This window comes from Gopherus evgoodei, chromosome 18, assembly GCF_007399415.2.
Source record: "Gopherus evgoodei ecotype Sinaloan lineage chromosome 18, rGopEvg1_v1.p, whole genome shotgun sequence".
Classification (NCBI taxonomy): Eukaryota; Metazoa; Chordata; order Testudines; family Testudinidae; genus Gopherus; species Gopherus evgoodei.
This window is the reverse complement of record NC_044339.1, coordinates 12,846,987-12,871,034: the sequence shown is the minus strand read 5'-3', so window position 1 is coordinate 12,871,034 and position 24,048 is coordinate 12,846,987. Positions and strand designations below refer to the sequence as shown.

Here is a 24,048-nt window from a genome sequence, read left to right as displayed (position 1 = left end):
CTTTCCTGCCCCAGAGAGGAGGGCAACAGGGCTGTGACATCATTGCTAATCTCAGGAGGGTGGCAGGTTACTGCCTCAATACCGCGAACAGGGACTGGAGCATCTCTCCTTCCATAGCTATGGACAATTGACACTACATATAAGCCTAACCGGAGGCTGTAGAATTACCTGGAAACTGAAAACAGGCCTTGGGATTTTCACCTTAACTACCCCATGGAATGACCTAGATAGTGACTATGGCCTAGTCCTGCTCCCCCTGGAGTCAACAGCAGAACTTCAGACCTCTTGGCTTGATCCCAAGAGATGCTGAACCCTACCCCCATGGGACGCAGTGGGAATTGTGAGGGTCTGGCCATTAATTCCCATTAGGTAGGAAACAGTAGGCTCTATGCCAGGTGCCAAGCAGCTGTTGGGTGAAATTCACCCCTTGCTGAGGCTTATCTGTTGTAGGCTTCATGGGGGCTCAACTGGTGCCAAAACCTTGGCCTCCTCCAGTGCAAAGGGGTCAATTTCACCCCCCTGTCTGTTTCAGTGCAAGAAGCGATGCAACAGGCGGGCAGAGCTGTAGGAAATACATCTTCAACAAGCGTGCAGAGAGGCCAGTGTTACCGTAGAGAGGCCTGTGTTTGGCCAGTAGCAGCCTGGCCAGTTGCCTTGCATTCCTGAAGGCCAGATGTCACACCCAGCAAAGTCGCTCCTGAAAACTGACCCTCACTATCATATCCGCAGGACTGGGCCCCAATGTTTGTCATTTGTTCATAGGAAGAGATATTCATTAGCGGGGATCACCCTAATCACACACTGTTTCACCTTTAAATAGGGCCTGGAATACGTGCCCTGACATTTCAAATGGTGCTGAGTAGGATGGATTCATTGTTACAGTATCGTCAGTGTGTCCATCAGACCCCACTCGGACATTGGTAGAACAGAACTTTATCACATATTCCCTGGCATATACATGGGCATCTTGCCATTGCTAGTCATCCTATTATTGGCCCATCACACCCTGCATCACTTTTCTGGTAGGCTAGGTAGCAGGCATGTACCAGGAATTAGCTGATTGGCAGCAGCATGGACTCCCGCCCGTGAGGGGAGAGATTCTCTCTCCTTGCTGAGCAGATACTTTTAGAGAGTTATTCAGGGCACATGTCTGCAGGAAACCAGTTAACATATGGGGAATATTCTTAGCTCGCAGAAATCCTCCTCTCAGACAAGGTTGTTTTTCCAAGCTCTGCTATCCTGAACTTGCTTATTTCAGTTTCCCGCTTTGTCATCTCATTTAATTCTAGTCTCCTAATTTTCCCAAACTGCTGGAAAAGCCGGTCAGCAACACACATACAATCAAGAGAAAGAAGAGTCTATTTGCATTTCTCTATGAGACATTGAGGTGGGAGGGGAGAGAAGGAGAAGAGGGACAGAGGGCAGATTCAGCGTTCTACATTGGCATTTGGTTCCTGTATACAAGTAGTAGGACTACAATACCTTGCATTTTGGGCCTGCTTCTTCCTGACTTTGCAGTCTCATCATTTGCTCCTGTGCCAGGTGAGTGTAAAATAGAATTCTGCACTCACATCCATGGAAGGTTAACTGGGGGATGATTTGTAACCTCTGTGCACACAGACATAAATGACAAGGTACCAGACCACCTGTTTTCAAAACCACTTATAAAAACCCTTAAAGTAATTCACATAACCCCGCTGTGAGGCTGGCAAGTAATATCAGCCTTGCTTTACTGGGTAGAAACAGAAACACTGAGGGGCTTGATGTCAGAGTTAGGTGCAGGCCTGCCTACCTTTGAGGTGTCTGGAGCTAAGTGAGTTGCTTGAGACCCCTTGGCGAGTCAGAACTGGCTTAGAATTTGGGAGTTCCTGGCTCCTAGCCCTCTGCAACATCCTACCTAAATGATGCATCCCTCAGTAAAGAATTTCCTGGCATTGAGGGGTGAGGAGAGATATTTCAGTCTTCCATCAAAGGCGGATGGAAGATAAGAGATTCCCCATCTTCTGTGGAAGATCTTATTCTGAACTGATATTCCTTCACTATCTGCACAGGGAGAAGGAACAGATGCAAGGGAGGGACAGAAGTGGTGAAACATACTGTCTCGTGAGTGAGGCCACTCTAATTGTACCTCTAAGAATCATAATGGTTAAGAATGCCTATTTATCACACTTACACCCAACCGTTCACTTGAGGCTTCTGGTGTCAGTGTTATCTGCTTCACTACCTGCAAATTAATTCTTGCAGCTTTATCATCCAGGCCTCTCACCATGTGTTTGTATTTTCCTACACTCTTGTTAACAAACTACTGACTTACCAGCCAGGACCATTTTAATAAGCAATGTGAGCTAAATCCCGGAGTCCTTATGCACAGCTGTATTGTAGTCAAGCAGAATTTTGCTGCAGACTTCATGGGGAGCAGGAAAAGGCTCATTATCGTGCTCTCAAGCAAGAGCCTCAAGCCAGATCTACAGTCAAAGTAGAATCAACACAGCTATGTCACAAGTGTGAAAAATGCATGCCCCTAAGCAACCTAGTTAACCCAACCTAAACCCACCCCCTCCCTTGCATAGACAGCACTAGGTCAATGAAAGATTCTTCCATCCACCTACCAACTGCCTCCAAGGCCTTGTCTACACGTCAAACACAGCTGCAGCTGTGCTGCTCTAGCATTTCAAGTGTAGACAAGCCCCAAGTGGGCCACAGCAGGAGAGGTTCTTCACATCTTAAGCTGATGGGAGTGACGATGTTTAGCAGGTTCTTTGCAGGTTCTTTGCACTAGAGCAGGGTAAAGTTTGTCAGACAAAGGTGTGGGGTTTATTTTGGAACTTGGGTTGAATTCAGGGACTAGTTTAGAGAAAAAATTAGGAAGAGATGAAATGTTTTGTTTGGATGGGTGACCCCTCAGTAAAGATTGCAGCATTTGGCTCTTCGGTTTTTAAAGGACTGGTTCTTCATGAGGCTGAAAATATGAGTTGAGGGTGCTCAGAACCAGAAAGATTGAAGTTCACATTGGTGAAATTCCAAGCATCTCTCTGGAACTTCCTCTCAGAGCACATGGTACATTTTAGTTGCCACACAATTCCAAGTACAGTACTTTTCTTAAATCCTATTAGCCTATTCCATTGAGGTTTAAAGAGCAATTTATTTAATGTAGGCTAAAAGCCAATCTCCATTCGCTAGTGATAGTAGCAGTGTTAGGGTTTGGCTACACTGGCAGCTGTACAGCACTGGGAGTTAAAGCTGTCTTCGTACAGCTGTGTAGGGGAAGCGCTGCAGTGGCCACATTTGCAGTGGTGTTGGGAGTGGTGCAGCATTATGGGCAGCTATCCCAGCATTCAAGTGGCTGTAACGGGCTTTTCAAAAGAGGTGGGTGGGGTGGAGTGTGACAGGGAGCATGGGGGGGGGATTTTTGGAGCCGACACTGTCAGCTCCCTGCCTTGCAAATTCCCACCACTTCCCCCACCCCTCTCTCATTCACTCTTAAATGCAAATAGCCTTCAGACCAGATAAGCAGCTGCTCCCACGGACTCCCCCCCGCATGCTGTTTCTCTCCTCAAGCAAACACTAGCTGTGGACATTCCCTGCCTGCCTCTGCTCCAGCGAACAGTAGCTGTGTTTGTGTTTTAGATAAGCAGCTCCGGGAGCCCCGAGTTCACAACAAAACAAAGAGAGGCATCATAACAAAAGAAAGAGTTCCTTAGTTAAAAGCATTATGGGAAAATTCCAGAGGTCAGTTACAGCGTAGTAAGATTAATCGCTGTTTACACTGGCACCCCAGCGCTGCAGCACCAGCGCTGTTCTCTTTATTCCTCTCGTCCATGTGGAATACTACCAGCGCTGTAGCCGGGGAGATACAGCGCTGTATGTGCCTTGCCAGTGTGGACGGGGAGTAAGCTGCAGCGCTACAACTCTCTAGTGTAGCCAAAGCCTCAGATGTTTGCCCTTGTTAGACCAGTTCCTAGGGCATAACATTGTCATAATTGCACACTTCTCTGACCTTTCAGCCAGTAGAAGGCTTCGTTAGAAGTTACACAGTGCATACCATCAGCTCTGATCTTACAGTGATAATCAGGCCTTCTGTTTTCATGCTGTCTGTAGTACGTTCTCAGATTACCCTGAACAGGAATGATCCTTGGCATGTGGTTCACAGCCAGTGTTTTGCACAGCATACACACTGCACTGAGCTGCTTGGTAAGGCAAACAATCCTAATTATGAAACAGTCATGTACTTACACAATAAGTAGGGCCCTACCAAATTCACAGTCCATTTTGGTCAATTTCAGTGTAATAGGATTTTAAAAGCACACAAATTATTTCAGCTATTTAAATCTGAAATTTCACAGTGTTGTAATTGTAGGGGTCCTGACCCAAACAAACAGGCATTGGGTGGTAGTGTTACTGTCGGGGAAGTTGTGGTATTGCTACTCTCACTTCTGTGCTGCTGGAGAGTGGTGGCTGCTGGCCAGGAGCCTAGCTCTGAAAGCAGAGCCACTGCCAGCAGCAGCGCAGAAGGAAGTGTAGCAATACCAGACCATGCCATCTTCTGCACTGCCTTCAGGAGGTGGGTGCCGGGCCAACAACTGCTGCTGTCCAGCCGCTCAGGTCTGCAGAAGCGAGGGTGGCAATACTGCAGCCTCCCTAAAATAACCTTGTGATCCCCTGAAACTCCCTTTTGAGTCAGGAGAATTTGAGAAATGCTGGCCTCCCCCGTGAAATCAGTATAGCATAGGGTAAAAAACACACAAGACCAGATTTCATGCGGAGACCAGATTTGGTGGTTGTGATGCATTTTTCATGACTATGAAATTGGTGTGGCCCTTACAATAAGCAATGTAGTGGTTTATGGTACGCTGTAGACTTTTTTGGCCTGTTGAAAAGAAACATGTTTTCAACTTGTCTGCCTGCAAATTGACTCCTACTTCATCGGACGCATGCAGTGGAAAATATAGTAGGACGGTATATACACACAGAACATGAAATCTTCCTGCTGTATTTTCTACTGCATGCATCCGATGAAGTGGGTTTTAGCCCACGAAAGCTTATGTCCAAATAAATTTGTTAGTCTCTAAGGTGCCACAAGTACTCCTCGTTCTTTTTGCTGATACACACTGACACAGCTACCACTCTGAAACCTTCCTCACCTGTGTGATTCAAGCCAGAATAATTACCTCATCCCTGCTAGTCCTGCATGTCCTTATGGGATGATGTCCGCTGAGCCTGGAGATTACTGTAATAGGTTGGACAAGGCCTTTTCTTGTTGCAACATCTTGGGCAAGTCAGTGCATTTCTCCATGCCTCAGTTTCCGCATCTGTAAAATGGAGATAAAGATGTTAATCTGAAGAGCACTGAGAGATGAAAAGCCCTGTGTAAGTGCCAGGTATTAATTTATTATTAGTGCCAGGTGAAGAATCTGCCCAATGGGATTTCTAGATACTGCAGCCCTACCATTGAGAAGTTGGTGGGGCAGAAGGATTTATCATCTAGGGGATACATTTTTTCCAAGCCAAAGAGTTACCCTAATTATCATAAGACCTTTCCGAGAAGCCAAATAGAAACATAAGGCATACTTCAAACAGCCACAGCCCTGCATGGTCTGGCACCAAGCTGCTACGGAGAGCCCCAGGTGTCAGGTAGGTATAGCTTGCTGCTCCATATTCTCGAGTTCCCTCTCAGGTGCTAGTTAGGTCATTTATTTCCAGAAGATCAAGTGCATGCCACTAATTAGGCTTGTCAGCAATGTAGCATAGGGCAGAGTCGTTTCCCTGCGTACCCTGCAGCCGGTCTGCTTTTGAATTGTGCCTAGGGATCAACTGTACATGCTTGTGCTCCACACATTGCATTTCCGCACCCTTGTGTCCAGCCCTGACACCAAATGGCAGGTGTATCTTCCATCTGTAGAGGGTGAGGAGCCCTGGTGGGCCAGCATCTATTCCACTTCGGCCCCATGGCCTGCCGAGACATTGGCTGGAAGCACATTCACAGAGCCGTGAGCACAGGCATGTATCTGGCGCGATTCACCTCCATTCCCAAGGCCTGCCCCTCCTGCGGCTTGAATGCACCATGTTGCAGCCCCTATTCTGGCTCCTCCAGAACCTCCTGCTGAGGTTCTGGGTGTACTTTAACCCCCACACCTGTTCATTTTTTGCACACCCTATCCGTGGCCCCACAAAGTCGCGAGACCTCCTAGTCAACCTCCTCCTGGCCCTGGCCAAGGTTATTATCTACAATACAAGGAGGAGGAGGATGGACGAGGGGTGCTCTGTGACTGTGGGGGGCCTATTTCCCGTCTTCCCTAGTCTCATGCCTCCAGGCAGAGTTCCACAGGGCAGCATCCACTGGCTCCTTAGATGCCTTTGAGGAGCAGTACGTGCTGTCCGGGGTCGTCTGCTCGGTGTCCCCATCTGGATCCCTCATTTTGAACCTCTCACCACCACTCCCGACCCCGTTTTTTTTAGTTGTCCCACTGGGAACCCAGGTCCAGTGGTCCCTCCTGCTAGGCTGCGGGAGGGGCCTTGAGAAGCTGGTGGGTTTGTGCCTGCCCACCTCCCAGGTTTTTCCAATAAGGCCCTGTTTGGGATGGTGTATCACTCCCTTTCCTTACCAGTCATGGATGGAGTCTGTTCACCGCATCATACTATTTCTACTATTAGCCTTTAGAGAGGTTTTAGCCAGCAATAAGCAGTTAGAGCAATCTGTTATAATTCTTTCTGCACTCATTGGATCTAACAGATTAAAGTCAATTGTGATTTTGACCATTACCTGGGTGGAACTGAAGATGCTCATACGATCACCCTTTGAAAATTGCACTTGTGACACATGTACACACTTAATCGACTCTCCTCCCATTCTGGAGCACTGCAGAAAAAGTCAGACACATACAGATTTATGTCAGGTGTGTTCAACTCAGTGTCCAGCTGTAGTCTGCAGGTGCACCAGTGTGTGCAGATCCATCTCTCTCACACTCATTCAGTGTGCAACATTGATTTTAGACAGTTTTGCTTTAGAAAAGAAATTCAGAGTTCAAGCCCCAGCATCCCAGCCACAAGATGGGTTTAACTGATCTAACCCAATCTACAGAGATCATACAAACCAGCATGTCTAAAGTCACGCTTTCTCCTAGTGCTAAGGCTGCTCTGGACATGCCAGCATTCAGTGTGGCTGATCTTGGTAACACCCACTATGGAGCACAGGCCCCAGATCAAGAAATAACTTAAACACCTGCCTAACCCTAACTGACATCACTAGGAGTACTCACATGCGTAAGTGCTTTCCTAAACAGAGGCTAGGGAGTTTACCCCACCAGCAGGAGCAGCCCCACTGAATTAAGTGGAACTGTTCTCCCCACCAACCTGTATGCACCGTATTAAATATTTGCAGCATCAGGACCAGCTGCATCCACTTCTGTTCATTTCATGTCACCTTCTCCTGTCTTGCAGTCCAGATTGATTTGCCACCCACCATGCGCATCACCAAAGGGCTCCCAAGCCTCTTCACCGCTGTCCAGATGCACCTGCACTGGGGCGGGCTGGACCTGGAGACCAGCGGCTCTGAACACACAGTGGATGGAATGAGATACTTTGCGGAGGTACCTGTTTAAGGGGAGACATGCGTCCTCCTCATAAAGGGAGAGGAAAGAAGGCAACCACTCATGAAAAAAATAAAAATAAATAAATGCAGGAAAATCCCATGTTAAAAGAAAACCTCTGTTGGCAAACACAGTTCCCTGTGAATTGCTTTGAGTGTAGAGGGTTACAAGTGTCTGCGTTACATTGCTGTAAATCTGGAGCAACTCCACTGAAGTCCATGGGCCTGATTTGTCACCGCCTTGTGTGGTCATCTCCCCTTGTTAGAGGAGACTGCAAAGTGGATGTAAAATGCTACCACTGATGTGAGCAAGAGGAGGATTCTGATATGGGTGTGTTTTACACCCATCCTGTCCAGATGGCTACAGAGGAAGTAGAAACTTAAGGCACAACAAGCAGCAAAATTTGGGCCATGCCTTATTTCTGGCCAGGTTCCATCCCTGCATGCTATGGGCAATAGAGAGATTGAGGCAGAAGCCCCTATAGTTTGAGCTTCAAATCTGATCAGGCTGTTAGGTTGCAGCCATTGCCAAAGAAACAGACTAATTGACTGAGGTGGGGGTTATTAGAAGAAATACTAACAAGAATGGAGAGAGAGCGAGAAGTGAAAAGCTCTGTTATTCCACTGGTTAAGGCTCTTTCATGTTGTTTAGAAATAAGATGCCAGCCCTTGACTGTCAAAGGCTCCCCAGCTGCTTTACCCATGGTCTTCCACGTGGTTGCTCTTTGCTTACAGTGGCAGGCCAAAGTTCGCCATATGCATTGTGATGTGTGTGTGTGAAAAATACAGAGCTAGTATTAATCTCCATCTTAGCGGTTTGCCCCAGGGCCCATTCTGTTACAGTACAGTTCACAAAAGGGAGCTGCCGAGCCTTGGCAGACAAGATCATGTGCAGCAAAGGGCTGGCCCTCAGAGGGCAACAAGGATGGCAAATGCTTTCCCCCATCCGATGCTTGCAGCTGCAGAGTTAGCAAAGACAGTTTAATAGGCACGCAGGGATATGTTAGTACATTTAAATTTTTTCCTCATATTAGGCCTGCTCCTGAATGCAATTAAGTGAAAAGGAAAAAGCAATGCTCATGGCAGCCAAGAGGGTTTGGATCAGGCCCGTAACATTTGTTTTCTCCAACTGCTCTTTAATTGCAATTGTTGAAAAAAAAAAAAAAAGGGTGGTCAGATGTTTTTCCTTCCTACTTTTAAATACCAGGAGGGAATCCCAATTACTAGTAATATGGAGTTATTGGCTCTTTGGTCAGCCCTCCGGCCAAACCACCTTTGCAAAATGCAAGTTTGCTACTGCACAGGACTCTTTCTTCAGCATTTATTCAAGAGCCTCAGCTCCAGAGGCAGCAAGCAAAGAAAGGTCTTCTTGGGACCCTAGTTGCAGCTAGTAACTTGTAGGAAGAGGAGGAAAGTGGGCATTTCACTAGCACCTAAAGGCCCCAAATGTAAGGAGGGACCTATTGTGCTAGGTGATGTACAAACACAGTAAGAGTCAGTCCCTGCCCTGAAGACTTTGCATTCTAAAGAAAGAGATGAAGTGACTTGGCCATGGTCACATAGCAGGTCGGTGGCAGAGCCAGGATTAGAACCCAACACACTAGCCACTGTGGGCCCTGCTACTGCTCTAGTCGCACCTGCACAATCCCAATCCAACAGGCCCTCAGCAACACAGGTTTGCGATAAACATTTAGGGCCAAATTCTTCCAGCACCATGCACTGAAGTCAGCACAGCTACACAAGTGTCACGGAGGATAGAAATTTGGTCCTAAAATACTTTCCCATACCCATGTTGCTGAAGCCATGGGGGTCTGCATTCCGGTCAGCAGGACCAAGAGAAGGTTGGGCACTGGCCATCCCTTCAGTCTGAGGCTATTCTTTCAAGAGCTGGAGGCAGCAAAACCACCAGTCCCCAGCCTTGGGCTGACCCTGTCTTGTTCCCCACAGCTGCACATTGTCCATTACAACTCCGGCAACTACTCCAGTTTTGAAGAGGCAAAAGACAAGTGGAACGGGCTGGCCGTGCTTGCTTTCCTCTATGTGGTAGGTTGTAACTCTACAGGGAGAGGGAACAGGTTAGTGCGTGGGTATGGGACATCATCATCGTTGGTAGTACTGCAGTAGCATGCAGCTGGCTTAACTGAAGTGTATTGGTTGGAATTGTAGGCGGTCACTTTAAGAACAAGGTTAAGAACTAGCTTGCAGGCTAGGGGGCTCTAAGCTGGTTCTTTCCAGACTGACTCCGATCAAAGCTAGGTGGGGTGAGTTGTGCCCCTCTGCCTTAGGGAGCAAGCCTGTTCTCTCCCCATTTTTGGGTGCCTGTGTTCTTCTGAATGCTAAGAAATAGAGCAGTGTGACACTGCAGCCTTCCAACAGGAGTATTTCTGTTTTTAGGTGATGTCTGCATTCATGCTGTGAACACAACACCACCAACCAGACCCGAGCCCCATCGGGCAAAGCACAGTACAAACACACAGTAAGACAGCCCCTGCTCTTGTAGATTGAGCAGACAAGGGGATACAGGGGCACAAGGAGATGAAAGGACACGCTCAAGGGTACCTAGCAGTTAGAAGACAGAGCTGCGGGAGGAGGAGAAATCCAGATCTCTTGCCCTAGTCCAGTGCACTATTTTCTGGACCACAGTGGTGGTTGAAGGTGCTTGCTATAGACATTCCTTATGCTTGCTGTAGGTTATTGGCTTTTCAAGGGTCACCCACTGCAGAACACTGCTGAGATGAGGCATCACCTCTCAGCTCATGCAGTGGTAGCAGGCCGACAGAGACCACCACCAGAAGCTAAGTTTGGCCAGAAGGGCTTTTGTGAAGGATGGGAATGGACATTAAGAGTTACCTTCCACAGGACACGCCAGGGTTGTTGTTCTGAAATATTTGTGAGCCAGGGTTAGACTGTCACTGAGCACAGGAGTGGGCTAGAGAGAGTCTCCAGAGACAGGGTAAACCCCAACAGGCGCAGAGAAATCCACTCACCCTATTCTCTAGAGCAGCATGAGCTGCACAGTAAAAAGCACATTGGCATATCAGCAGGGGCAGCTCTGCAGCACCCAACGCAAAGGAACACAAATTGGAACGGTCACCACAATGGACTTCACCTGCCTGGCAACAGAAACAACATGATTTGAGTCCTTGCAGAGACCCTGCTTCATGCTTGGAAATATTTCTAGAGTAAGATTTTTGTGGGACTTAAATGCATTTGAAAGGTTTTGGAATGAAATCTATTTAGGCACGGAAGACACATGGCTGGTTCTGCTCCCTCCTCCCCCAAAGTGCCTCTTTCCCCTGCTCTGGGCAGAGCCCTGTTTGGAATGAAGTAAGAATTCACTCCCCATGGCCCATTCAATCACTGGCCTCTCTGCTAACTCTACCTCATGGCAGGGGGTGGCCCTTCAGGCACCCCACCTTCCTTGAAGACCCAGGTGGGAAATGAACTTTCCACAGTCCAGACTACCTAAAGCCAGACTTGCCTTCAGGGTAGGGTTGCCAACACTCTAATCACACTAGCTACGTCCCTTCACCGAGACACTGTCCCGCCTCTTCCCCAAGGCCCCACCCCCCTGCTCATTACCTTTCCCCTCCATCCGTGACTCACTCTCCCCTACCCTCCCTCACTTTCACTGGGCGGGGGGGTTGGGGTGCCAGAGGAGGTGAGGGCTCCCATGGGGATGCAGGCTCTGGAGTAGGGCTGGTGATGAGTTTTTTGGGGTGCAGCAGGGGGCTCCAGGTTGGGGCCAGGAGATTCAGAGTGTGTGGAAGGGGACTGTGGTTGAGATGGGTTGGGGTGCAAGAGGGGGTGAGGGCTCTGGGCTGGGGCCAGGGATGAGGGGGCTCAGGGCTGGGGAGGGGGTGTTGGAGCTCAGGGTTGGGCAAGGGGGGTTACCTCAGGTGGCTTCTGGTCAGCAGCACAGCAGGGTTAAGGCAGGCTCCATGCACGTCCTAGCTCCACACTGCACCCCAAAAGCATCCAGCAGCAGGTCCAGCTCCTATGGGGGGGAGGAGGAAGGCAGAGCAGAAGGCACCACACACTGCTCTCACCTACAAGCATCACCCCCCCACTCCAATTGGCCACAGTTCCCAGCCAATGGGAGTGCAGAACTGGTGCTCAGGGTGGGGGCAGCACACAGAGCCCCATATGCCCCCCCAGCCTACCAAGGGACCTGCTGATGACTTCCAGAACACAGCACAGTGCCAGGACAGGTAGGGACTAGCCTGCCTTAGTCCTGCAGCATCAAAAACCAGACACCTGGCAACCCTACTTCAGGAGTCAAAAGTAGGAAGTCTTTCTACACAATTTCTAGTGATGTTCCGGGCCCAAACTCTTCCTTCTTAGCTAGGAGATTATAAGGAGCCCTCCTTCCCAGGCTCACACAATGCTTCTCCACAGCCCTTTTAAGTTTTCCACCACCAGTTTCACCTAGGTGGTCAATATGGTCTTTCAGAAAAAGACAACTCAAAACAAAGCCTTCCCAACACAAGCCCTCTTTACAAGGCCCCTTGCATGCAGCTTTTTACTCTGCCTTGGAAACCAGCTAACAAGGAGTCTTCTGCTGCTTCAGGTCTTATAACAACTTTCAAACACCTCTAACTCAGCTCTTTGCCTCACCCAAAGTCTCTCTTCCCAGGCTTCTCACTTATCTACCCTCTACCTGATTGGTGGGTCATGTGATCCACCAGTCACATGACTTTCATTTTCCGCCACCTGGGGAGGAGAGCTGGCTGTGTTACAGGTGAGACTGACATCCAGCTCTTCTCTGTGGGCCAGCCAGCCACTGATACTGCCAGGCGAGGTGGCCAGTTATGGGCAGTAGTTTTTGTGATGTAGACACCTGCCCACTGGAACTAGGCAGAGACCCACTAACTTCATGTCACGCAGGCTACCAAAGAACCCCTAAATGGCCACTGTGGATGAATCCGAACCAGCCACATTAAAAGTGAAGTCTTCATAGTCTATCACCAATCTCCGGAGCCATCCAGACCCTTTATTAATTTAAATTTGCTTTTTCTCCCGTTGTAAGAAAAGCTCAGCTCCATTTTTCCCCCATTTTTTGCTCCCAGCTAGAAAGTGACACCTGGACTCTCATGGAATGACAGCCAGTCACTCCCTCCCTGGTCACACCAGCAGTTCTATACAAAAAAAAAGCTTATGCCTCTCTTTCCTTTGTTCAGCGTGTTTACTTTGCATGGGGAAAGCATTAGCGCATCAAACCCCCAATCCTCTCCCTAGCACAGTGCCCGAACAGCCAGGGGCTGATCTTTCCCTGCTCAGAGTGTAGCAACTCCTCCATGGCCCAGGCTTCCAGTCTGAAGTAGCCTATCCCACCTGTCTGGGGCACATGGCTGGTGGATGTGCCTAATGGGGTGCACCAGTAGCCTTTGTATTGCACACAGTGAGCCCCGTGGAATCTGGTTCTGGGGAATGCATAGGATTAGCACTCCCTCTGCCGCCCTCCTGCACTGCCCTCTCCTCATGTCGCAGAACCACACTGGTTCCATTGCAGACAGGGTCAGCTCCTTTGCCTGCACTGGATGATGAGTAAATTTTTCCTCTTATGGCCTCTTCTCTTTGCTGGGGAGGGAGGAGAGAGGTGAAACATGCCTGTGGAAAATGATGTGGCTCAGCCTTTCATGGTCCTTGGAGGGGTCCTGTCCCCATCTGAGATTATTTTGAAGGCCCAGGCTCCTGTGGCCAGCAGCTTCTTTCTGCCATGTGTATGCAGGGGCAGCTCTAGACATTTCGCCACCCCAAGCACGGCGGCATGCCATGGGGGGCGCTCTGCCGGTTGCTCTGCCGGTTGCCGGGAGGGCGGCAGGTGGCTCCGCTGGGTCCCACAGTCCGCGCCTACGGGAGGTCCACTGGAGTCGCAGGACCAGCAGACCCTCTGCAGGCACACCTGTGGGAGGTCCACCGGAGCCGCCTGCCGCCCTCCCGGCAACCGGCAGAGCGCCCCCCGCAGCATACTGCCCCAAGCACGCGCTTGGCATGCTGGGGCCTGGAGCCGCCCCTGTGTGTATGGGCTCCATACCGGCAGCTCCCGCTGGTACAAAGAGCAAGAGTCTTTAGGGGAGGGCGTCCTAGCCCAGGAGCTGGGGGAAGGTGAGCTGATACCTTTACCACTCTACCCACACCCTCGCAGATTAAGCTGGACAACCACGTAGTACGAGCTCTGGGGGAAAGCTGCAAAGTGGCAGATGTTAGTAGGTAAAGCAAGGGCCCTGTAGGCACATGGATGTGAGCGAGGGGAGGAGGAGCAGCATCAAGACAAACATAATAGAAGCAGCAGAGCTGGATGAATGACAGAAAATAAATGTTACTGGTAAATAATAGGGAGGAGGGATGCTCATTTAGAGAATGGGGATGGGATACAAGAGAGTTGGGCTTGACTCCCAGGCCAGCTCTGCCACAAACTCTATGGGTGACCATGGGCAAGTCATTTAGCCTCAGATTCTCAATGGTATTTAGGCTCCTAGCTTCCACTGAAATCAGCTGCCTGGGCCTCAGTCTCCGCATCCTTCAGTTCCTCATCTCTAAGACGGGACCAATAATAACACTCCCTTTCTCCCCCCTGTTGTGTCTCGCAGCTGTTTAGACTACAAATTCTTTGTGGCAAGGAGAGGCTCCTACTAGATGTATATACAGCACCTTGTACGATGGGGCACTGGAACAATTTTTATAGTGAGGGTGTTGAGATCTATTGACCCAAACTAAACCCTGTCTATACTGGAAACCATTTCAAGTCGGGGGTGCTGCAGCACCCCCCACATCCCTAGTTCCAGCACTCATATGGGGCACCCCTCTGATTTGGGGGCTTTAGTGTAATAGGAAGAAATTATAACAGAATATTTGATGTGGTGGCAGGGAAGCCCAAATGAGTGACCGTGGGAGTGCTGTGACTGGCTTTAGGTCATGGAAGTGGCTGAATGTCTGTGTGTTCACCAGTCTTACTAACTGGACTCAGAGATCTGGATCTCTGCCAGGAAAGGGTCACCCCTCCCTCTCTTTTTTTGCTCTGGGAAGCACAACTCAGCTGCCCACTGCCAGCACCAGAGCATTGTTCGTCTCCTCCAGGCTCCAGCCGCTTGAGAGCTTTGTGCTAATTTCAAAGGCCTGAGCACTGCTTTGTGTTGACAAAAGCTGCAGACAGGGGTCTGTGGTCCTAGCGAGAGATGATTTGACATGGCAGTTGAGATCCCATTGTGGTACGATAAAGAGAGGCATAACCTCGCTCCATTCCAGAGCTCCTGCTGACAAGACACTTCCAGGCACTGAAAAAGGGCATCTCCCTCTCTTCCTCACACTTTGCAGTTCATGAGTGGCATTGTTCAGAGGCTGAGGGGATCAAGACTCCTGGATTCTCTTCTCAGCTGTGGGAAGGAAGTGGTGTCTAGTGGTTAGAACAGCAGGGAGTGAGTCTGAATTGCTGGGGTCTGTTTCTAGCACTGGGGGGACAGTGTGGTCTAGTGCTTAGTGCAGGGGGGGCAGGACTCGTGAGTTCTACTCCCAGCTCATGCATTGAGCTTAAGTGACTCATTTAGGGCCAGAAAAGTATAGGATCTTAGGCCCAAATTTTCAAGTTGTGGGTTCTTAACATTGAGCATCTGAGACACTTCCTGAGTCATAACTGGCTTGATTGTCAGAAGTGCTGAGCACTCACACATCTTATGGAAGTCAGTGGGACCTGACAATCAAGCCAGTTGTTTATATGCCTAAATACAGCTTTTGGTGCCTAACTTTACACTCCCAAAGTTTTAAAATGTCAGGCTTAGCAGCTCTGTGCCTCAGTTTCCCCCACCTAACAGACAAGCGAGCACTAGGATGCTTTAGTGTGTAAGCAAGAAGAGGACACGTGGGAGGAGCCCTGCACCCTCTAAGGCCCCAGCACTCTTGTGCAATTCAGTGCAGGCTTCTAGCTTTAGGATCCATAATGACAAGTGTGGTTATTACTCATGAAAATATTCAGTCCCTTAAGAAATCCAACTCCAGCATTTGGCTGTGTGAGCTCCTGCCTCAGTGAATCTCACATGCTGAACTGAGCTTGAGCTGGTGCTGGGTTGACTTTTACACATTTTATTCATCAAGCCCTATTCTCGTTCTAGGATGGGAATTTTGAGAACACCTACTACAGTGAATTCATTTCCAACCTGGCCAAAATCAGGTTTGCTGGTAAGTCCCTGGCACCACTCTCCATTCTTGTTGCCCAAAAAGTCAGTACTTGTAAGTGCTGGGTGCATCTGGGCCTAAAGGAAGACAGCCCCCGGGGAGAGAGGGCAGGGCAGGTAAGCTCACGAGGAAGCTCTGTTTCATTCTCAGGGATAAGGTCAGATTGATCTTGGCCTGGTTGGTGAATGGCGTGGGAGACTGGGATTATTTGCCTGGGTTTAAGGTGTAGTGATCATTGCAAGGTCAGATGTCTCCTGAGTCAAAGGTCACATATCTCTATCAGAACCTAACATGTTCTTCCTCATTGTGCATGACAGGACCCAGGTCTGTGACCCAGCCACAGGGCCCAGGCTAATGGGGACTTTCCCTTTCAGTTGTAATTTACCAGCCCAACAGGTGCCCCATGCATTAGCTCATTGGGTTCCATGTGCTTTGCTGGACGCTGCAGCTGTTACTGGGAGAAGTGGGGAGGCGAGTAGGCAGCTTGCTGCATTTTTTTTTTAAAACAAAATTACTGGAATATATCAAGTTACAGTTAAATAACTAGGTAACTTCAGCCATAGCCCAATGCACGCCTCTGCTGTGTCTCTCCTTCCCCACACATGGAGGAAACAATGGTGCTGATTGCAGAATCATCCTTCCATTCTTAAGCAAGCCGTGACATCCTGTTAAAGGGAGGGACCTCCTCCTGCCTCCACCAGAGCTTGTTCCATCGAAAAAAGTAGTCTGTCTACATCTAAAATTTTGCAGCGCTGGTTGTTACAGCTGTATTAGTACAGCTGTATAGGGCCAGCGCTGCAGAGTGGCCACACTTACAGCAACCAGCGCTGCAAGTGGTGTTAGATGTGGCCACACTGCAGCGCTGTTGGGCGGCTTCAAGGGGGGTTCGGGGAACGCGAGAGCAAACCGGGAAAGGAGACCAGCTTCGCCGTGGTTTGCTCTCGCGTTCCCCGAACCACCCTGCAAACCGCAGGGAAGGAGACCTGCTTGCTCGGGGTTCGGGGAACGAGAGAGCAAGCCGGGGAAGGAGACCAGCTTGATTACCAGAGGCTTCCTCAGGTATGCTGGGATACCTGCTTATTCCACGGAGGTCAAGAAAAGCGCTGGTAAGTGTCTACACTTGATTACCAGCGCTGGATCACCAGCGCTGGATCCTCTACACCCGAGACAAAACGGGAGTACGGCCAGCGCTGCAAACAGGGAGTTGCAGCGCTGGTGGTGCCCTGGAGATGTGTACACCTCCTAAGTTGCAGCGCTGTAACTCCCTCACCAGCGCTGCAACTTTCTGATGTAGACAAGCCCTCACAAAAAAACAAAACCACTACAGCAACCCGCTATTAACACAGTATGCTGGGCTATTGGTTTGGGGCTGCCCTGAGATTTCCTGAGCCGATTCTCATCGACTGGTGAACTCACCTGTGAAATCAGGTCTTTCTAGTGAACACCAGACTCGTTCTCAGTCCACAAAACCCACCACTGCATTATGTATAGGGCAAATTCCATAGGGAACTTGGAATGTCTAGAATCATAAAAAAAATTCTTCTTCTTAATACCTGGCCCTTATATAAAGTAGTTTTTATTTTAAAAGTGCCTGGAGCAGGAAAAGAGCTATTAAATCAGCTTATCCCGTATGATAATTATTTATCTCTATTATAGAGTAGCACATATAGATTCTAGCCCACTATGCTACGTGCTGTACAGACTAGAGTTCATAGAAAATTTTCATCACAAAAGGTTTCCATCATAACATGTCCTTTCAACAAAACTGAAATGGTTAGGTGAAAGTGAATAGCCATTTGGGTGAAATTTCATTCTAAAAAACTGGAGAAAACCTATTTTAAAAACATCAAAATGTCTTTTTTCAATATTTCAGCACTGTTTTGACTACTTTTGTTTTGAAAATTATTTTGTATAAAAATTAGAAAAGGGTGAAAAATCTAAACAAATCATTGTGCATTTTGCATTGAAATAAAATTTCAGGACCTAATCTTATTTTTTTGGAAGGTCATTTCATGAAAAATGTCTAAATTTTCATCTTGATTGGGAATGAAGATTTTTTTTCAAAAAAATCTCAGAATTCTTCTCAGGACAGAAAATGTGGTTGCAGTCAGCTCTAGTACAGACGTAACAAAAAGACAGTCCCTGTCCATCTGCTTTTGCTTGGCTCTGTCACTGGCCTACTTCCCGGTGCATTTTGGAAAGAAATTTGTCCAATGTCTGTCCACAGCAGCCAGGACCTGTGCTTTCCTCTCCTTGGTCATTATGTATCTGTGTTTTGTTGCCTTTTTAGGGCAATCAGCCAAGCTCAGTTCGCTGGATGTCCAAGCCATGCTGCCCGAAAACCTCTCACATTTCTACAGGTATCAGGGTTCACTAACCACACCACCTTGCTTGGAGAACGTGATCTGGACAGTTTTTGATTCTCCCATCATCCTATCACACACGCAGGTAAGGCCCCCTCTGCTGCTTGCCAGATGTGATAGCCTTTCCTCCTTCCAGGCAGCCTCTCTTCAATTTTCTCCACACCTCCACTCTCCCTTGTCTGGTGCTTTCGTTGCAGGGCCGTGTGGAGGTGTGTGCATCTATGTGGCATTTTGTAAAGAAATGAAGTTGCAGAGAAGCACGAAGTTGTAGTGATGTCTTGACATAATAGTGCTCAGTCCTTCTCTAAGGCCTTCCATCCAGGAAAGGCACAGTGCTTTACAGACAAGAATGAATGTAGCTTCCCGTTATGCAAGGCAGGTCAATAACATTATCTCATTTTACAGCTGGGGAAACTGAGGCACAGCGGTTAAGTAACTTGCCCAAGACCACACTGTTAATTTATGGTACAGAACCCATGCCTCCTGATCCCCAGTCCTCTGCTCTTAGCCACTACTTGTAGCTTTTTCCTGATGTAGGGGGATGGTTTTCATCCTTTCCCACTCTCCTGTATTCTTGGGAAGAATAAGGTGTTTACCCCTCTCTGTCCCTTTTCTGGCTGCACAGGAAGCTGGGGCTAGATCCAGGTAATGCTGGGCCACTTGCTTAGCACTGCAGCATAGAGTACACACCTATGACCAATGCTCCAATTGCTTTGCCTGGCACTCACACGTGAGACTCTATGACAGACCGAGGTGGCTGATCACTGGCTTATAGATTTAGGGTTAAGAATGCTCAACCAGTCACACTGCTTGACAGAGGCAGTGTGGTCCAATGGTTTGAGCACATTGCTGGAAGCCAGGAGCTCCCACATTCTAATCCTGGTCCTGACAGTAACAGCATGATAATACTTACTTGCCTCATGGAGTGTAGTGAGAATAATATTTGCCATGCCTTTGCGGGTCCAGTCCCTGCTCTGCCACAGACTCCCTGCATGACCTTCACCATTGTGTGCCTTGGTTTCCTACGCCAGCAGCTCTCAACCTTTCCAGGCTACTGTACCCCTTTCAGGAGTCCGATTTGTCTTGCGTACCCACAAGTTTCACCTCGCTTAAGAACTACTTGCTTACAAAATCAGACATAGAAATTCAAAAGTATCACAGCACACTGTTACTGAAAAAATGCTCACTTTCTCTTTTTTATCATATAATTCTAAAATAAACCAATTGGAATATAAACATTGTACTTACATTTCTGTGTGTAGTATATAGAGCAGTATAAACAAGTCATTGTCTATATGAAATTGTAGTTTGTACTGACTTTGCTAGTGCTTTTTATGTAGCCTCTTGTAAAACTAGGCAAATATCTAGATGAGTTGATGTATCCTCTGGAAGATCTCTGCGTACCCCTGGCTGAGAACCACTGTCGTAGGCCATCCAATGGGTTTAGAAAACACTGACCGTGACTATTTGAGAGAGCCAGGCGTGGCTCTAGGCATTTTGGCGCCCCAAGCACGGCAGGCAGGCTGCCTTCGGCGGCTTGCCTACGGAGGGTCCGCTGGTCCCACAGCTTCGGCGGCGCCTGCAGGAGGTCTGCCAAAGCCGCAGGACCAGCGGACCCTCCGCAGGCATGCCACCAAAAGCAGCCTACCTGCCGCCCTCACGGCGACAGCAGAGCGCCCCCAGTGGCTTGCTGCCCCAAGCACACGCTTGGCATGCTGCTGCCTGGAGCTGCCCCTGGAGAGAGCATCTGTGTGAGGATCCATCTATTTCCAAAGCGCTCCGGGTGACGTGATAAACTTTGGTACACATTATTGGTGTTTGGCTGACCACTCCTAACACTCATTGTAATCAAAGATGGCGGAGAAGCTTCTGTGATTTATTATTTATAAACGGGCATGAAAAGAAACGCAATATACAGGTGTCATTAGTCATACAACTGTGACTATATCTATTGGAATAAGAGGGTGGTGGGAAGGGATAGCTAAGTGGTTTGAGCATTGGCCTGCTAAACCCAAAGTTGTGAGTTCTGTCCTTGAGGCAGCCATTCAGGGATCGGCACAAAAATCTGTCTGGGGATTGGTCCTGCTTTGAGCAGGGGGTTGGACTAGATACCTCCTGAGGTCCCTTCCAACCCTGATAATCTATGATTCTCTTGCCTGCTGCTTAGACATCCCCACTCAGCACAAACCAGACTGCTAATTCAAAGGGTTCATAGTCTGAGGTTATTGAAACTCTAAACTCTCTAGACCAAATTCAGCCTTGGCATAAACAGGTGCATCTCTACCCAGAGCAACTCTCAGCCTTTCCCCCAGCCAAACAAGCGGTGCAAGAGTGGCAGATGCCCTACAGCCACATCTTGCAGCCACAGTGGTTTAAGCAACAGTGTGGACATACCCTACCTGGTTCTGCCACTGCAAGGAGTCATTTGGCACGATCGGCAGCTACCGCCTCGTTGCTCTGGTGAGGGGTGTTTTTTCTTCCAAAGAGCTAGCCACCCATTTCCCCCTCCATAACAAGCCTGTGTTGCTTAAAGATCAAGCTGCTGGAGAACACCTTGCTGGACTGGCAGAATAACACCCTGCGGAATGACTATCGCCACGCTCAGCCGCTCAATGACAGAGTCGTGGAATCATCTTTCAAGGCCAAAGGCACCAAAGGTAAGAGTGGGGCTGGAACCGGGTGCCTGGGGTAGAACACAGCATCAGAGGGGTGGCTCCAGGTGGGACACAGGCCTGCAGGTGAGGAATGAGAAACCATTTGAAGTGAGTTTAATTTGCAATCAGTTAAGCAGGGCAACCCCAGATCTTCACACTCAAGTAGGGGTTAACGGTACCCTCGGACTATGGGTATGGAAAGGTGCAGGGGTGTATTGTGTCCAATTGCCATGACATCTCCAATAACTACTAGCAGAAACAACATGATCTATCTAAGGTACTTATGGCTCTTATTACTGTAGTATCTGAGCGCTTCACAATCTTTAACAGATTTATCCTTACAAGCGCTGTGTGAGCTAAGGAAATATTATCCCCAATTTAGAGACAGGGAGCTGAAGCACACAGACTAAATGACTTGCCCAAGGTCACACAGTCTGTCTGTGGCAGAGCAGGGAATTGAGTCCCAGGCTAGCGTCTTACCTACTAAACCATCCTGCCTCTTCACAGGCAAGGATAAGCATGGCCAGCACAGCATCACTGGCTGAGCACCCACGATCAAGGGATTTTTTTTGAGACAGAGAGAAAATTTTTTGCACATTGAGCCCCGTGCAACAGGAACTGATTGCCAGTCCAACAGTCCAAGTGCCAATGCTATTTTAACAGGAGGTGCCTGGAAATGATACTTGGCACAACCCTGGGTTTGTGAGAATTTGGAGTCTGTATGATGCATCACCACTTGTTGTGCAAGACCCAGTGTATTTGCTGTAGCGTATGTTTGGACCTTTCTCCCAGCACCTTTGGCCCCCAGTGGGAAGAACATTAGCAATAAACTAACGGGGACATAATTTCAGACACAGGCGACTTAACAGCTTAAAAATCTCTCTCCCGGTTCATAGGTCACTAGACAAATTACATTTGCTCAGTGTCTTTCATGCAAACCGTATTGTGGAATGCTTTGTGGAGTATAACAGCAGGAAAGAGAGAGACACACACCCAGGGAGAAATGATCGCAAGCCAAACCCAGGCTAGGTGTAGACAAGAAGGGTCAACCCATGGGCTTAGTCTACACTACAAAGTTTTGCCGACATAGCTATGGTAACTAGGAGGGTGGGGGAAGGAATTGCACCTCCTAGCCAACCCTGCTATGCTGACAAAATCCCCAGTGTAGATGCAATGATGCCAGCAGAGGAATGCGTCTGGCGGCTTAGCTAATGGTTTATCTGTGCTGGTCAAACGCCCTCTTCTATTGGCTTATGTTGCGTCTCAACCAGGGGGCTCGGCCAGCATGGCTGTAGCAGTATAGTTGTACTGTACTGGCAAAGCATCTGTTGTGCAGATAAGCACCTGCTCCCATGGAAGTCTGCAGGAAGATGCTTACTCCTGTCAATGGGAGTAGAACTTGACTGTTGGTTCCCATCAAATGGTGGCAGTTTTGCCACTGTTCTCTTAACAGATGGCAAAGATGAGGCCATGTAGCCAGGAACAACTGCCCACTCAAACAATTCCCCACCGCAAGTGCTGCACAGGGGAAAGAGACCTCTATTTAAAAGGGAGGCTCCCCAAAAGTTCCCCCTGTTTGGAAGCTGGAGAAATATCCCAGCTGACCATGAATTGGTGTGTATCAGTGATTGTTGTTCTCTCACTGATCTAGAACTCTGTCTGCCAGAAGAACTCAGCTCAAAACTGGAGCAAATACAGACTCAGCTCCAGGAGATGAAGAAGCATCTACTGGCTGGAGTGGGCCTGACCGGTAAGAAACTTTCAGCCACTTCTATTTCCATGAGATTCACTTGCACAGGAAGTCACCATCTATATCTTCCCCTAGTGTGGCACCCACAGTGGCTCTGCCCATGGATGCCTCAGCATCAGCGGGTGCCATGTAGACATACAAGTAGAATTTGGTCCTTTATATGCTCCCACTGGAGAGTTTCCATCAGTCATAGCATAACTAAGCTTAACTTGAGGCCGGCTGTTAGACAGCCACTAAAATCCCATTGCCCTACTTTAGTGGCTCCAGAGATCAGCACACGAAAGAATTAAACTCAGAGCATCTCTATGGCAGAATGGAGTATTATTATCCCCATTTTACAGCTAGGGGAACCTGAGGCATTGAGACTTAAGTGACTTGCCCAAAACAAGTCAGTGAGAGCCAAAAAATGAACCCAGCTCTCCTGATCCACCGTCCTGGCTGTGACAACAAGTCCATCTTTCCTCCCAAATCAGATCCAGATTTTGGAGGATATGAATTTAATTTCCAGACTCACTTCCTCATTCCCAGATACGCCCACGTAGAAATCGGCTCCTGTGCATATGTAGGTAGCATCTGCTACATTCATAAAGTCATGGCTTCCAGGAATCATATTCCCTTTAATCCCGGGAGGCTCCTTTGTCAGGCATTTAGAACCAGCAAACTAGTCTCGTATTAACTGGAAATCTATCAAGAAAGATGTGCCATGCCTGGACCTTGTCATCTGGGCTGCAAGCCCCACACAACCCTGAACTTTGGGAGTTCAGATTAATTGGGACCAGGATCCAAACTGCTCCTGGTTTTGATGTACGGAACTATGTATCAACGACATAAAATTGTACCCATCTCTACCTGAAATAGTCATTATAGCCGGGGGAAAAAGGTGCATTGGACCTGAAATACACTTTACACCACCAAATATCTGTCCACACGCACATACGATTTCACCCTCTCCCCCAAACCTCATTTACTGGTACCTTCTGGTGTGCTAGCCTGTTGCAATGAGAACTTATTCCAAGAGAAGCCTCCTGAACCAACATTGGAAGGATAGGCCAATCACAGCAACATCATTTATAGAAAGTAGCACTCTTTTGGGGGGAGGGGGGATCAAGGGGAGGGAAGACGCACAGTTGCAAAGTTCTCTGCCTCAGATGAAGGTCTTTCACACTCTCCTCTCCCCCGTGCTCCTTTACATGATACCATCCAGAATCTACGTTAAATGCCTCTTTTCTTCCTTCTTTCCCAATTTTTTGAGGGATTTTGTTGCCCAGGAAAGTGAGGAACCAATCATGTATCACCTCCTCCTATGCCTGTCCATTCCCAATAGTCCTGTGTTATCCTCTTGGCCACAGTCTCACCTCTCTTCCTCTGCAGCCTCCTCAAATCCAGCCTTAACGCCCACTGCTTTTGTGCTTCTGCAGTTCTTGGACCAATCACAGCTGCTTGCATGTGAATTAGTGTCAGGCCTGATTGTAGTGGGAGGCGGCTGAAATTCTTCAAATACAATTTTTTTTCAACAAAAAACCC

At 48.5% G+C, this 24,048-nt stretch overlaps 1 protein-coding gene across 1 annotated transcript in view; it reads left to right on the top strand.

Moving 5' to 3' along the window:
- The window catches only part of CA6 (carbonic anhydrase 6), a 40,683-nt gene that overhangs the window by 15,313 nt on the left and 1,322 nt on the right, over positions 1 to 24,048 (top strand). The window contains exons 4-9 of the mRNA XM_030537617.1: positions 7,438 to 7,586; positions 9,533 to 9,628; positions 15,694 to 15,760; positions 18,048 to 18,205; positions 20,654 to 20,777; positions 22,426 to 22,524. Coding sequence (XP_030393477.1) covers positions 7,438 to 7,586; positions 9,533 to 9,628; positions 15,694 to 15,760; positions 18,048 to 18,205; positions 20,654 to 20,777; positions 22,426 to 22,524 — 693 coding nt within the window. The remainder of the gene's footprint in view (positions 1 to 7,437; positions 7,587 to 9,532; positions 9,629 to 15,693; positions 15,761 to 18,047; positions 18,206 to 20,653; positions 20,778 to 22,425; positions 22,525 to 24,048) is intronic.